The following is a 12021-nucleotide window of genomic DNA, read 5'->3' on the forward strand; positions in this document are numbered from 1 at the left end:
CGCACCCCAAGGAGCAGCAGCAGCAACTGGAGACTGAGGAGCAGGAGGCGGCGGCAGCGGACGGGCGGATGGGTGTGAAGGACCCGCTTCACCGGCGCGACTGTCACCTCCCGCTGCACCCTGTGGTGCGCCCGCCGCTGCCTCCGGCGCCGCTGGGCCCAGGGGGGCGCTGCCTTCGGGAGCGGCCCGGCCCGCTGCGCGGCTTACTGCTGCCGGGGCCGCCTGTTGCTGGCGGGGCGGCGGCCGTGGCGGCGGCGGCCGGGGAGGGCATGTCTCTGCAGGGCGGCTGCGGCCCCGCCTCGCTGCTCCGGGACCAAGAGCGGGTGTACGAGTGGTTCGGGTTGGTGCTGGGCTCGGCGCAGCGCCTCGAATTCATGTGCGGGCTGCTGGACCTGTGTAACCCTCTGGAGCTGCGTTTCCTGGGCTCGTGCCTAGAGGACCTGGCCCGCAAGGATTACCATTACCTGCGGGACTCGGAGGCCAAGGCCAACGGCCTTACGGACCCGGGGCAGCTCGGAGACTTTCGAGACCCCGCAGTCCGCTCCCGCCTCATCGTCTACCTGGCGCTGCTGGGCTCGGAAAACCGCGAGGCGGCCGGGCGTCTGCACCGCCTCCTCCCGCAGGTGGACTCGGTGCTCAAGAGCTTCAGCTCCGTCGTTGCCTGCGGCACTAATAGCCGCCCAGCCCGCAGCGACCCTGAGCCCAGTGAGGAGAAAGCGGACAAATCGGAGGAGCGGGGCCCGGAAGGGAATGGCGCGGCACCCCGAGCCGACGTGTTGGGGTTTGGGGCCCAGGAAGAGCTGCTGCTGCTTTTCACTATGGCCTCTCTGCACCCGGCTTTCTCCTTCCACCAGCGCGTCACCCTGAGGGAGCATTTGGAGCGGCTTCGGACGGCCCTTCGAGGGGACCTAGAGGATGGAGAAGGAGAAGAGTGTAACTTCACTGCCCTGAGGGCCCAGGTACACTTTTTTCCGTGTGGAGGGTGGAGGGGAGTCAAGCCTCCTGTCCAGTATATGGTGCTGCTGTTTCTGGACTTAAAAATATCCTTACTAATCAGCATCTCTTAGTCTTCAGGGTTCCTCCCACTATTCTTGTAGCGATTTTAGTATTAAGAACTCTTAGTATCTTGTTTTCCATGTACTCGATCATTCTCATCCTCACTCGCCGTACCAGAAGGCTCTAGAAAGCATCCCCAGTGGTAGAATAGCCAGCGAAAATGGGGATCTTGGCTTAGGTCATCATCATCTCCTTTGGAGCTTCCATTTCACTTTTTTTTCCCTTTTGAACCTCATCAAGGGTGCAGTGAGAAAGCTACCTCAAGGGACTTAACTTCCCTATTGAATTTTTTAAAGTAGATTTAACCTTTTATGATACATGTTTTAAAGCCCTATCATATCCCTCACCAAAAGTGACTTTAATGAAATCAGGTGTGTCCAACCCACTGGATTAAGGTATTGATTGCATCCGAGAATAAGCTGATTTTTGGCACAGCCTAATTCAGAGGACAATTGATGGCCTTCTAAAAGAGCTTAGTGGTATAAAAAATAATCAAATTCTGAATCTATTAATTTTAAATAGAAACAGCTTGACATGTTCTTGTAAAGTAGATGAAACTTAATCAAGAAATACTAGTTGTTCTCCTTCACTTTTGCATAACCTGGTACACTGTAGGCTTTTGGTTGGGTGAGTGAGTGTTCAAACACTTCAGTTCATCACCATGTATTGGTCCTTTACCTTATATTCACAACTGTCATTTCCCAAGGATTTAATTAAGCAATCTAGGTGCAATTGAGAAGAATGTATTTGGGCCACTTTTTAAACATTTAGATTTTAAAATTAAATTTATAGCCTTATAAAGCCATTTTTGGTCTAATGCAGTATTCCAGTCAGTTACAGTTTAGGTGCCTGGATTCAGTACTTAACAGAACTCAGTTTTGTATGTATGGGCTACATATTGTTTCCTCTACCTCTTTCATTCCTTTAAATCTCATCATTAGAATTCTTATCTTTTCATGCAAAAAAACCAAATGGACTGAGAGAGGATTTTGTAACTCTTTATTGTGGCTTCCCAAAGAGAAATTATTTTTCCTTTTCTGAAAAATTAGATAAAATGTGCAGAAGCTGTATATAAACTCTTTCTGAAACTAAGGTAGTTTGTTATGTGGATTTAATTTTTAGAAGTTCTCTAGTGTTTAAAATGGGTATGAGGTCATGCTAACATCTGTGGTTTTATTATTTGAGAATAAAGTTTTAATACATTAAGTTTTGTTTACCACGATTTACTGAGAATTTTTTTCCTGGGAAATAGAGGTGGCTGAGAATTTTTCTTTTTATGACTGTCTCATCTCAGTCACTTTAATATATATTTTTTCACAGTTTCTTAGAATTTAGCCTGTATGGAAGATCATAGTATCATACATTTAGAGGTTGTGGGCAAGCCCAGTTGTAATCTTGAGGGAAGAGATACATATGATGACAAAATAATTTTAACATTCCCTCAGCACTTAAAAAAATAATTTGAGTGTTTTGAGACTTTACTTGACAGCAATGTTTTAATATCAACAAGCCTTAAGCAGCCAGTCTTGAGTGTGGTCTTGGATACAGCTGAACTAAAACATGGTTCTTCCCCTTCCAGAGAGCTTACATTCCTAATTGTTTTGATTTGTTCTCAGAATTGATCAGAAACTCCCATAGATATCTAAGTTTGATTTTGATTTTCTACTGGGAAAGTTATTTGGAACAGAGAATTGTTGGGAGAAAAGTGGTTGAAAGAAATACTGTGTTTTGAACCATTTAAAAAATATTGCCTATAGGCCAGGGCATTTCCTGGCAACCAGTGACCAGCTGGGAGAGAGATGAATGGACCCGGAATGGGCATTCTGCTATTTTAGCAAGTCATTAATTTTCAGGAGGTAGAGAGAGCTCATTGAGAGCTGTTTGTACTACAGGTGATCGTTTTAGAGGGTTGGTTTTCAAACTTGTCTTACCAAATGTTACTTCTACCATATTTAGGTCCTAGCATTTACCCCCTTCATCTAATCAAAATAATTCAGGCACATCTGCTACTCATATTCTCATTGCACTACACAAGTACATTTTACTGAGGAAGAGCCCGGAGGATACTCATTCTCCACCCTGTGACAGCAAGTCCGCCCCCCTGTCACTTAAATTCCTTATGGGAATCGACTGGCCACCATACCCACATAGCTGTTATTCTGCTCTCTCTTGCCAGCTGAATGGGGGCAGGAGAAGGGAGCAGCCAAGGTCGGTGTGAGGAGCAGAGGTTCGAGGACCTATTTGGCTGCCTGGGAGAGAAAAGCCTCAAGCCTCATGGACTTTTGCCCTGAGGGGCTTGAAATCTGTCCCAGACTAAGTCCACTATGCTGAAAGGATGGGGCGGGTGTGCCCCGGTCACGTGCTACCGTGGCACAATCCGTGGGAGTAGAGAGGGGATGGCGTTTAGCCCTGGCTTTCCATGCGGGGCTTCTCCTCTGCCCCCCTCAAGATGGCGGCGGGGGCCTCTCACGTCACGTGATAAGAGTAGTTGGGTTCCCGCCCCCTTTCGGGTTGGCTGGGAGCGTCAGTCTTTATGTAAGCTCCGCTCTTCTGTCCTCCGGGGGGGGGGGGGGGGGGCAGGGAGCCGGGAGCCGGGCACACGCCTGGGCGGTGGGGCCAATGGGAGACTGGGGCGGGGCCGGGGCGCGCGTCGCTGCCCCTCCCTGTGCAGTGGTGGTGAGTCCCTCCACTGTGTCCTCCGCAGGTGTGGACCCGGAGGAGTTTGGAGCAGGACTCCAGAGGTTGGAGATTTGGGTATCCGGGTTCCCTTGTCCAGCGAGGTGCAGGGTGCTTCAGAGACGAATTCCTCAAACACAGACTCAATTTCCAAAACTTTTCATTGTTTCTCAACAAGTGTGCTGTGCCAGTGCCTCAACTTGTCGTTTTATTTCTGTTTTCTCTGAGATGTTTTTAGTATTTGAATTGGTGCTCCCACAAAGTAACCAGAAAAGAACATAGCAGGGCTGTAGTTTTGATGTCACCCTGGTCATAGAAAGTTGCGGAAATGCCACATTTCTAACGAGCATAACGTCTTGCCAGGCCGTGGAAATGACATCTTAATTGTTGGGTCCTTTTTATTTTTACAAGTTTTTGAAAAATGTTTATCCTTTTAAAAAACTTATTTTTACATTTACTTTTGGTATTTCTGTAATACAGAGTTTATATGATTATGTAGTAAATCTTTTATCTATTCCTGAGAATGCAGGATTGCTGGTATTTGGTGATTTAATTTTAGAGTTGCCTGGGGGCACCAAGAGGGTAAGTGTCTTGCCAAGAAATTATGTATCAAAGATGGGACTTGACCTCGGGTCATATCTTGATTCAGAGGATGGCTTTAACCAAACTGCCTCTGTTCCATAAATGTATTTTATTATCATTTAAGATGTTTGGAGATATTTTTTGAAATAGTGTTTCTTAATAATGTGGTTCAACAAATTGCTAGTGTTATTTCCCCAAAGGGTAAAAGCTTACCTGTCATTTTTTCATTAGTCCCCATTTTTCTTTTTTTTTTCATAATTTTGAAATTTTACCTTTACATAAGTTGTCTATAAATTATAGGGAGGTAGCGAATTTGCTTCTGTAGCCTAGGAAGTAAATGTAATTTGCTAATACTAATGAATGCTAAATGTGCCTGAAAAAGGAGTGCTTTGACAGGAAGGCTTGTTGATTAGGACACTAATACAAAAATTCTTAATTCATGCTAACTTTATAAGTGGCAGCATTTATTAAAAGCAAAAATCTAATTTGGTCAACTTGACCTTACAATAGTATGTGACATGTTTTAAATATTATGGCAAAGAGAGATTATCAACCCATAATTTTTCTTTTGTACTTTTTGAAAGAAATGAAAATTATACTATGAGGAATACTCTTCCACCTAGTGGCATTGGCCCTCCTGGCTGTTCCACAAACAAAACACTCCCATCTCTCAGCTCCAGACATTTTCTCTGACTGTCCCCCATTCTTGGAATGCTCTCCCACAGCTCCAACTGCTGAACTTCCCTGGCTTCCTTTAAGTCTCAACCAACTAAAATTTCATCTTTGATTGGAAGCTTTTCCTAACCCTTCTTAATTCTAATGCCTTTCCTCTGTTAATTATTTCACATTTATCCTGTATGTAGTTTGCTTTGTTTATATTTGTTATGCTGTCTCCCCCATTAGCTTTTTTAAAGTTCCTTACGGGCAGGGGGCTGTCTTTTGCTTCCTCTTGCATTACCAGCTTTTAGCACAGTGTTTGGCACATAGCAGGCACTTACTAAATGTTTATTGATTGAGGAGATTAAGCCTGCCAATATTACAAATCATAACTGCATAAACCTATTAATCGTTATGAGGCAGTTTAAGAAGTAGGAGAGATTTAGATGAAATTTTGTCATAAAGTTGGGTCCAACTCCTTGTGACCACATGGACTGCAGTACTGTCCAACAGGTTTTCTTGTCAAAGATACTTGAGGGTTTGCCATTGCCTTCTCCAATGGAGAAGGCAAACAGAAGCTAAGTGACTTGCCCAAGAATTTATAGCTAGTCTAGATTTGAACTCAGGTCTTCTTGCTTCCAGACTTAGTACTCTACTAAGCTGCCTTGTCTCTTTAAATTACATATTATTTGCATGTAATTACGTAATGCACAATTTCTATATGCAATGGTACTGAGCTGTATTAGAGTAAACTAAATCACTTTCTTCTACCTATCTCCAGGATCAAATACAAAATCCCATGGCATTCAGAGCTCCTCATAAACTAGCTCCTTCCTACCTTTTTTAGTCTTCTTATACTTTACTCCTTGCCATGTACTCTTTAATTCAGTGACACTAGCCTCCTGGTTGTTCTATTAACAAAACATCAGGCAGTGCAAATGCATGAAATGAGAGATGGATTGTCCCTTGTGACCAAGAAGTGAGGCAGGCTAGCTTGATCTTAAAGTGCAGAAAAAGGAGGTTAGAAGATGGGAAAAGTAGAAAGGACCCAGATTGTAAAGCACTTTAAATGCTAAACAATTTTGATCTTGGAACTAATATTAATAAAGAGCTACTGGAATTTGAGTAGGGGATTGACATGGTTAGATATATGCTTTAGGAAAATTGCTATGGCAGCTGTGCATTAGGGAGACATGAGGCAGAGGGTCCAGTTAGGAAGTTTTTGCAATAATCTAGTTGACAAGAGCCTGAACTATAGAGTATTGTCTATATGAGTGTAAAAAAATGGGGTGTTGCAGATCTAGAATGGACAGCATTTGACAACTGATTGGATATATAGGATGAGAGAAAGTGAGAAGTTGAAGCTGACAATGAGGTTTTGTTCCTGTGTGCCTGGGGACCATGGGGGACGTGCCTTTGACAGTAAGATGAGGTTGAAAGACAATAATGAGTTTGTTTTTGGACATGTTGAATTTAAGATGACTGGAACAATTCAATTTGAAATGCCCAAAAGGCAGTTGGTTGATGGTAGATGGAAGCTCAGAAGAATGACAAATGTTAGCAATATCAATCTGAGAATCATCTGCTTAGAGAGAATAATTGAACATATAGGAATTGGTGGCATCACCAAAGGAAATAATAATTAGTCAAATAAATATTTAGTAAACACTTTTACTAGATAAGCTGAGACTTGAAGGTTGTGTGTATGTATATTGGGAATGAGGAGGAAAAGAGATATATTCTTAGGGGAATAGGGGAAGGAAGCACCACTAGTGGTTATGAAATGGATGGATGAATGAAAGTCCAACAAAAGTTACTGTCAGAAAAGTAAGTAGAAAATCAAGAGACAACAATAGCAGGAAAACCAGAATGGAGAAGAAATCCAGGGTAGAGAAAGTGATCAGCTCTGCACAGTGTTACAGAGAAAAAGCAGTTAAGAGTTGGTAATTAAAAGATCATCACTCATTATTTTAATTTGAAATACTCTCAAATTATTCTGCATAAAGAATAATTTTGAATTTTTATCTTCATTTAGGAATAATAAATAAAATTAATAGACCTGAGAGCAAAGTTGAAGAGAAAGAAAAATAAATACATTACATTACTACTTATGTTTCATTCCAGAACTGAGCTTTAGCGTCTAGAGGGTGAAAAATGCATGCCAGCAATAATAATTACAAATACATGGAAATCTTCAAATACTTTATATGGTTTACTATAATAGGATTTTACTCAGATGAATATTTTGAATACTAGATTTAGCTTTACTTTTAAAGTTGGCTTTTTAAAAACAAGATACTAAAGCAAACTATATTAACAATCTTTGTTTATTATATATCACTTTGGTCTGCTAGTGACATAATTAAGAGATGGAATGTACCAAAGGCAATCAAAATGTTAAGGAGATTAGAAACCTTGCTGTACCAAGAGAGGTTGAAGGAGATAGAAGTGTTTAGCCCGAAGAACTTCAAGAGAACATTTTGGTTATCTTCAAATAACAAAAGTAATTTTAAGGATTGATAATATGCAAGAGGGATTAGTTAATGAGTGAAAATTGTAGGAAGTACATTTCAGTTAAATATAAGGAAAGGTAATTAGCAAAGCTTCTACCAAGTGGAATGTGCTCCTTTTTGATATAGTAAATTCTGGGCATCAAGCTGGGCAGCTAGGTGGTATAGTGGGTAGAGTATCAGGCCCAGAGTCAGAAAGACTGATCTTCCTGAGTTCAAATCCAGCCTCAGACACTAGCTTTGTGACTTTGGGCAGGTCACTTTACCCTGATTCCTCATCTGTAAAATGAGCTAGGGAAGGAAATGGCAGGCCATTCCAGCATCTTTGCCAAGAAAACCCCTTATGGTGTCAAGAACAACAATTACAATTGTAACCCTACCCATCATTCATTTCCTAGGGTAATAAGTGGTGTAGTAGATAAAGTAGAGTGCCAGAACTGGAATCAGGAAGACTCATGCTCCTGAGTTTAAATCTAGCCACAGACACTAGTTGTGTGACTGGACAAGTCACTTAATCCTGTTTGCCTCAGTTCTTCATCTAGAAAATAACCTGGAGAAAGAAATGGCAAGACCCTCTAGTACCTTTGCTGAGAAAACCTCAAATGGGATCTTGAAGAGGCATATGTGACAAACTACTGAACAACAAGAAGATTCAAGCAGAAACTGGATGGCCACTTTTCAAGAATGTTGTAAATGAAATTCATATTTTGAGTAGGAATTGGATTAGTTGACCCTAAAGTTAATTTCAGTCCTACAATTTTTGAATGCAGAACTGAGTCATGTATTACTGTTGCTACATGTAATAAATTCTGTGATTTAAAAACATTTCCCAACATCTAGTATTTCTTTTGAAATCAATATTTATTGAGACCAAGTCTCCCTACATTGCTCAGGCTGAAAGCAAAGCAGCTGGCTATTTCCCAGCCTGATTCTACTCCTGTTGAGCATGGAAACATGATCTGCTCCATTTCCAACCTGAGCTGATTTGCCCCTCCTTAGTGATACTTTTGGGTGCCTTGCTACATTGGTGCTGTTGTTTGTCCTTCATTTTTGAAGAGAACCAATGACTTCACAGGGTGATGTCTTGTGCATGAATTGGATTTAAGTGAGGCAGAGTTGCACGAAGTCGTCAACCTCACTCTCTCTTCCAGACTCATCAAAGTCCAGTGGCAAGACAAAGTCAGGACAACTGGTGATGACCCAGGATGCAGTGGATGACCTTGCCTTCTTCGATGTCTGGCCAACCTTTAAGCACTCCACAGTGCCTGCTTCAGCTGCCTTCATCACTGTTGGAATAAATTGTTCTCATCTTCCCATTCTGCTGGGGAAGTCTTCACATACTTGGGGTAGACATCCCCCTAACTCTTGGATGGGTTTTAAGGCCTGCTGACTACCTTCCACCTGGTTTAGGCTCTCTGCTGAGATGGTTTACTGGGGAGTAGCTGTTGTCATATAGGTGAAAGTTGGGTGAGAGGTGGACACTAAAGGTAGATGGACTGAAAAGGGCTTGATAAGCCCTCCCACCAGAGATGTTAGTCCTCTGTGAACAATCCATATACCCCATATATTGATGCATTAGACTTAGTTCAGATAATCAATCAGCTTTAGCCCTGTAATATCAGTGTTCTCAAGATCAAGGAAATCCATCAGCATTAGCCTATTGGGGATCAGGAATTAAGAGACATTCATTACCATTCTCTACAGCAGGGGTCGGCAACATATGGCTCTTTCTGCAGGAGCCATAAAGTCAATTTTTTTTCAGGCGCTGTTACAGGAGCGCCCACTGTGAGCACTGTACGGTTCTCACGAAATTACATTTTAAAAAATGTGGCGTTTATGGCTCTCACGGCCAAAAAGGTTGCTGACCCCTGCTCTACAGGTACCTATTAAATTCTAAGTGTGTGCTACTATGTATATATAGCTGAAAAACTCAGGACCTGGGCGGGGATTAGGTGGCTGATACTGCACAGGTTCCCACAATGTATCCTTTTGCTGTGCTTAATAAATCATTCTAGTGAAACTCCTGTCACATGTACTATGGGTTTTTCCTTTATTGAAACCTTGATATCGGAGGACAATCAGACATATAGTGAAAGGATAAAGGGAAGACTTCTGAAAAATAAGACTACCTGACTACAACAGAAGATAAAACATGTAATAAAATACAATTCTGAAGGCAGACTAAAAATATGAAAAAAAACAACCACATTTGACCTAAACAAGGATAATCATCCTAGAAATAAAATTTTCAAATAAGTATATTGCTAGGTGTGATGGTGGTGGAGTTAATATGATTTTAGGAAAATATCTTTAGTGGGTGAATGGATATAGAGCGGAATAAGAGACTTAGGGTAGACCGCCAGCATGCTATTGCAGTAGTGCAAGATGATGACTGCCTACCCTAAAGTGGTGATGGTGTCAAGGAGGGAGGGGCTATGTAGTTTACAGAGATGAAATTGATACACTTTGGCAACCATTTGGATGAAGGTTGGAGGTGAGGGCACCTGGTGTTGAATTCCATTGGACTCTATCCTAACACAATCATAATGGCTGCTTGATTTTCTCCATCTTTGTTCAGTAGCAAGTATTAAGGAGTAAAGTCAGTTAATGGTGGGAGTTCCAAGGCTGAGGCTTGACCGAGCATAATCAGCAAAAAAAGGGAGGGTAGGAACCAAGGGGTCAAGATGAGAAAAAGAGGAGAAAGTGGCTAGGGTAGGGGAGGTGGTCCTGGGAAAAAGAGTGGTCAAAGGATTGGAGGTCAGTGCAGACAGAGAACAGGGTTTCGTAAGCAATGCAGAAAGAAAGGTGAACTGCCATTAGATTATAGCCAGATAAAGAGATTTCAACATTCTTGAACAAAGAAGAGGCATGTTTTTGATACCAAGACAAAGAGTATGACCATCTTTGTATGTGTGGCTGAGGTGAGGTGTAAGAAGTAAGTTACAGGAACTCAATAGGTTGAGGAACTAAGTGGTGTTTAGGTATTTGAAAGAGAGTATGGTGTGTTGAAGGCCTTTAGTATGAAGGCAGGAGTTGGAAAGGAGAGAAAAATTGTGAACCAGGCACCAGCTGATTGAGGTTGTAGACCACAGCTCCCAAGGTTTTGATGGAGTAGCAGTTACAATTAGCATGAACCTCAAAAGGAAGAGAGATTTCTGATTGATACAGGTAGGGGGAGAATATTCCAACTCCCCTGCGTTGACCAGTGAGGAAAAAGTGAAAGTGCAGCCAATACTGGAAAGGGGAGTGGCCAAAAGGCTGTGTCATCAGTGAGAAACCAGTTAATAAATGGGAGGAATGGGTGGGGAAAACATTTACGATAAAGAGAAGTTTGTTGCCTATGGAACAGGCATTCCACAGGACATAGTGGAAGAACTGGGTGACATTTGGTTAAGCTTGTGGGAAGGGGGGTTGGAGAATTCTGGGGACTGGAATGAGAAATTAGTTGGGGAAATAGGTTTTGGTTGATGATCTACAGGAGTTTAGAGTCACTGGATGTGAAGGGTATGACTAGATCTAAGAATTTATTGAATGGAAAATGCCACTCTCTTCCCAATATTTTTGAGATAAGGCTGGAGGCAAGTGCAAAATGAGATGGGAAGGCTCTATAAAAGAAAAAGTGAATAGGCAGTTATTTTGTAAACAGACCATTGGCACTTTTTTTGTTAACTAAGCTTTTCTTGCCTGGAAAAGCACAGTGCCTTGGCACATAGTTGGCACTTAATAAATGCCTGTATATTGACCAGAAAATATGTTAGAGATAATTTATTATTTTGGTTTGAATATTTATTTACCCAGAGCAACTTGATTGATCTTTGTGTATGATTGTTGTTCAATCGTTTTCAATCGTGTCTGACTCTTTGTGATCCCATTTTTGGGGTTCTCTTGGCAGAGATATTGGAGTGGTTTGCCATATTCTTCTCCAACCCATTTTACACATGAAGAAATTGAGACAAATAGGGTTAAATGACTTGCCCAGGGTCACACAGGTAGTAACTATCTGAAACCAGATTTGAACTCGGGAAGTCTTTCTGACTCCAGGCCCAGTGCTGTATCCACCATACCACCTAGCTGCCCTTTAAGTATAATTAACTTGTTGCTTTTGTGAGAACTAACTAGAATAGAAGGTTTTGTTCCTAGACTAAAAATTTGATTAGTGAAGTGGTCATGCATATTATTTTCTTTTTTGAAGTTTTTTCCAATTACAGATAAAAAATAATTTTCAACATTCTTTAAAAAAAAAATTGAGAGTTCCCAGTTCTCACTGCTTTCCTTCTTCCTACATTAAGAAGGCAAGCAATTTGATGTAGGTTATGCATGTGCAGTCATATAAAACATTTCCATATTTGTCAGGTCTTCCATATTATAATATAATAGAAACATTTCCATTTCCTCTCAATTAACTATAAATTTGAGGTGGTAAGATAATTTAACTATTACATAACAATTCATTTTGATATAATGTCATGCTATGCATGTATTCTATTGAATTTCATTATTTGGCTACCTGGAAAAGGGATTTTTTCAGGTAAAAGTTAAT

At 41.6% G+C, this 12021-nt stretch overlaps 1 protein-coding gene across 1 annotated transcript in view; it reads left to right on the top strand.

The window, feature by feature from the left end:
- The window catches only part of ZCCHC2 (zinc finger CCHC-type containing 2), a 93034-nt gene that overhangs the window by 9913 nt on the left and 71100 nt on the right, over positions 1–12021 (top strand). The window contains exon 2 of the mRNA XM_044682262.1: positions 1–959. Coding sequence (XP_044538197.1) covers positions 1–959 — 959 coding nt within the window. The remainder of the gene's footprint in view (positions 960–12021) is intronic.

This window comes from Gracilinanus agilis, chromosome 1 (assembly GCF_016433145.1).
Source record: "Gracilinanus agilis isolate LMUSP501 chromosome 1, AgileGrace, whole genome shotgun sequence".
In the NCBI taxonomy this organism is placed as follows: Eukaryota; Metazoa; Chordata; class Mammalia; order Didelphimorphia; family Didelphidae; genus Gracilinanus; species Gracilinanus agilis.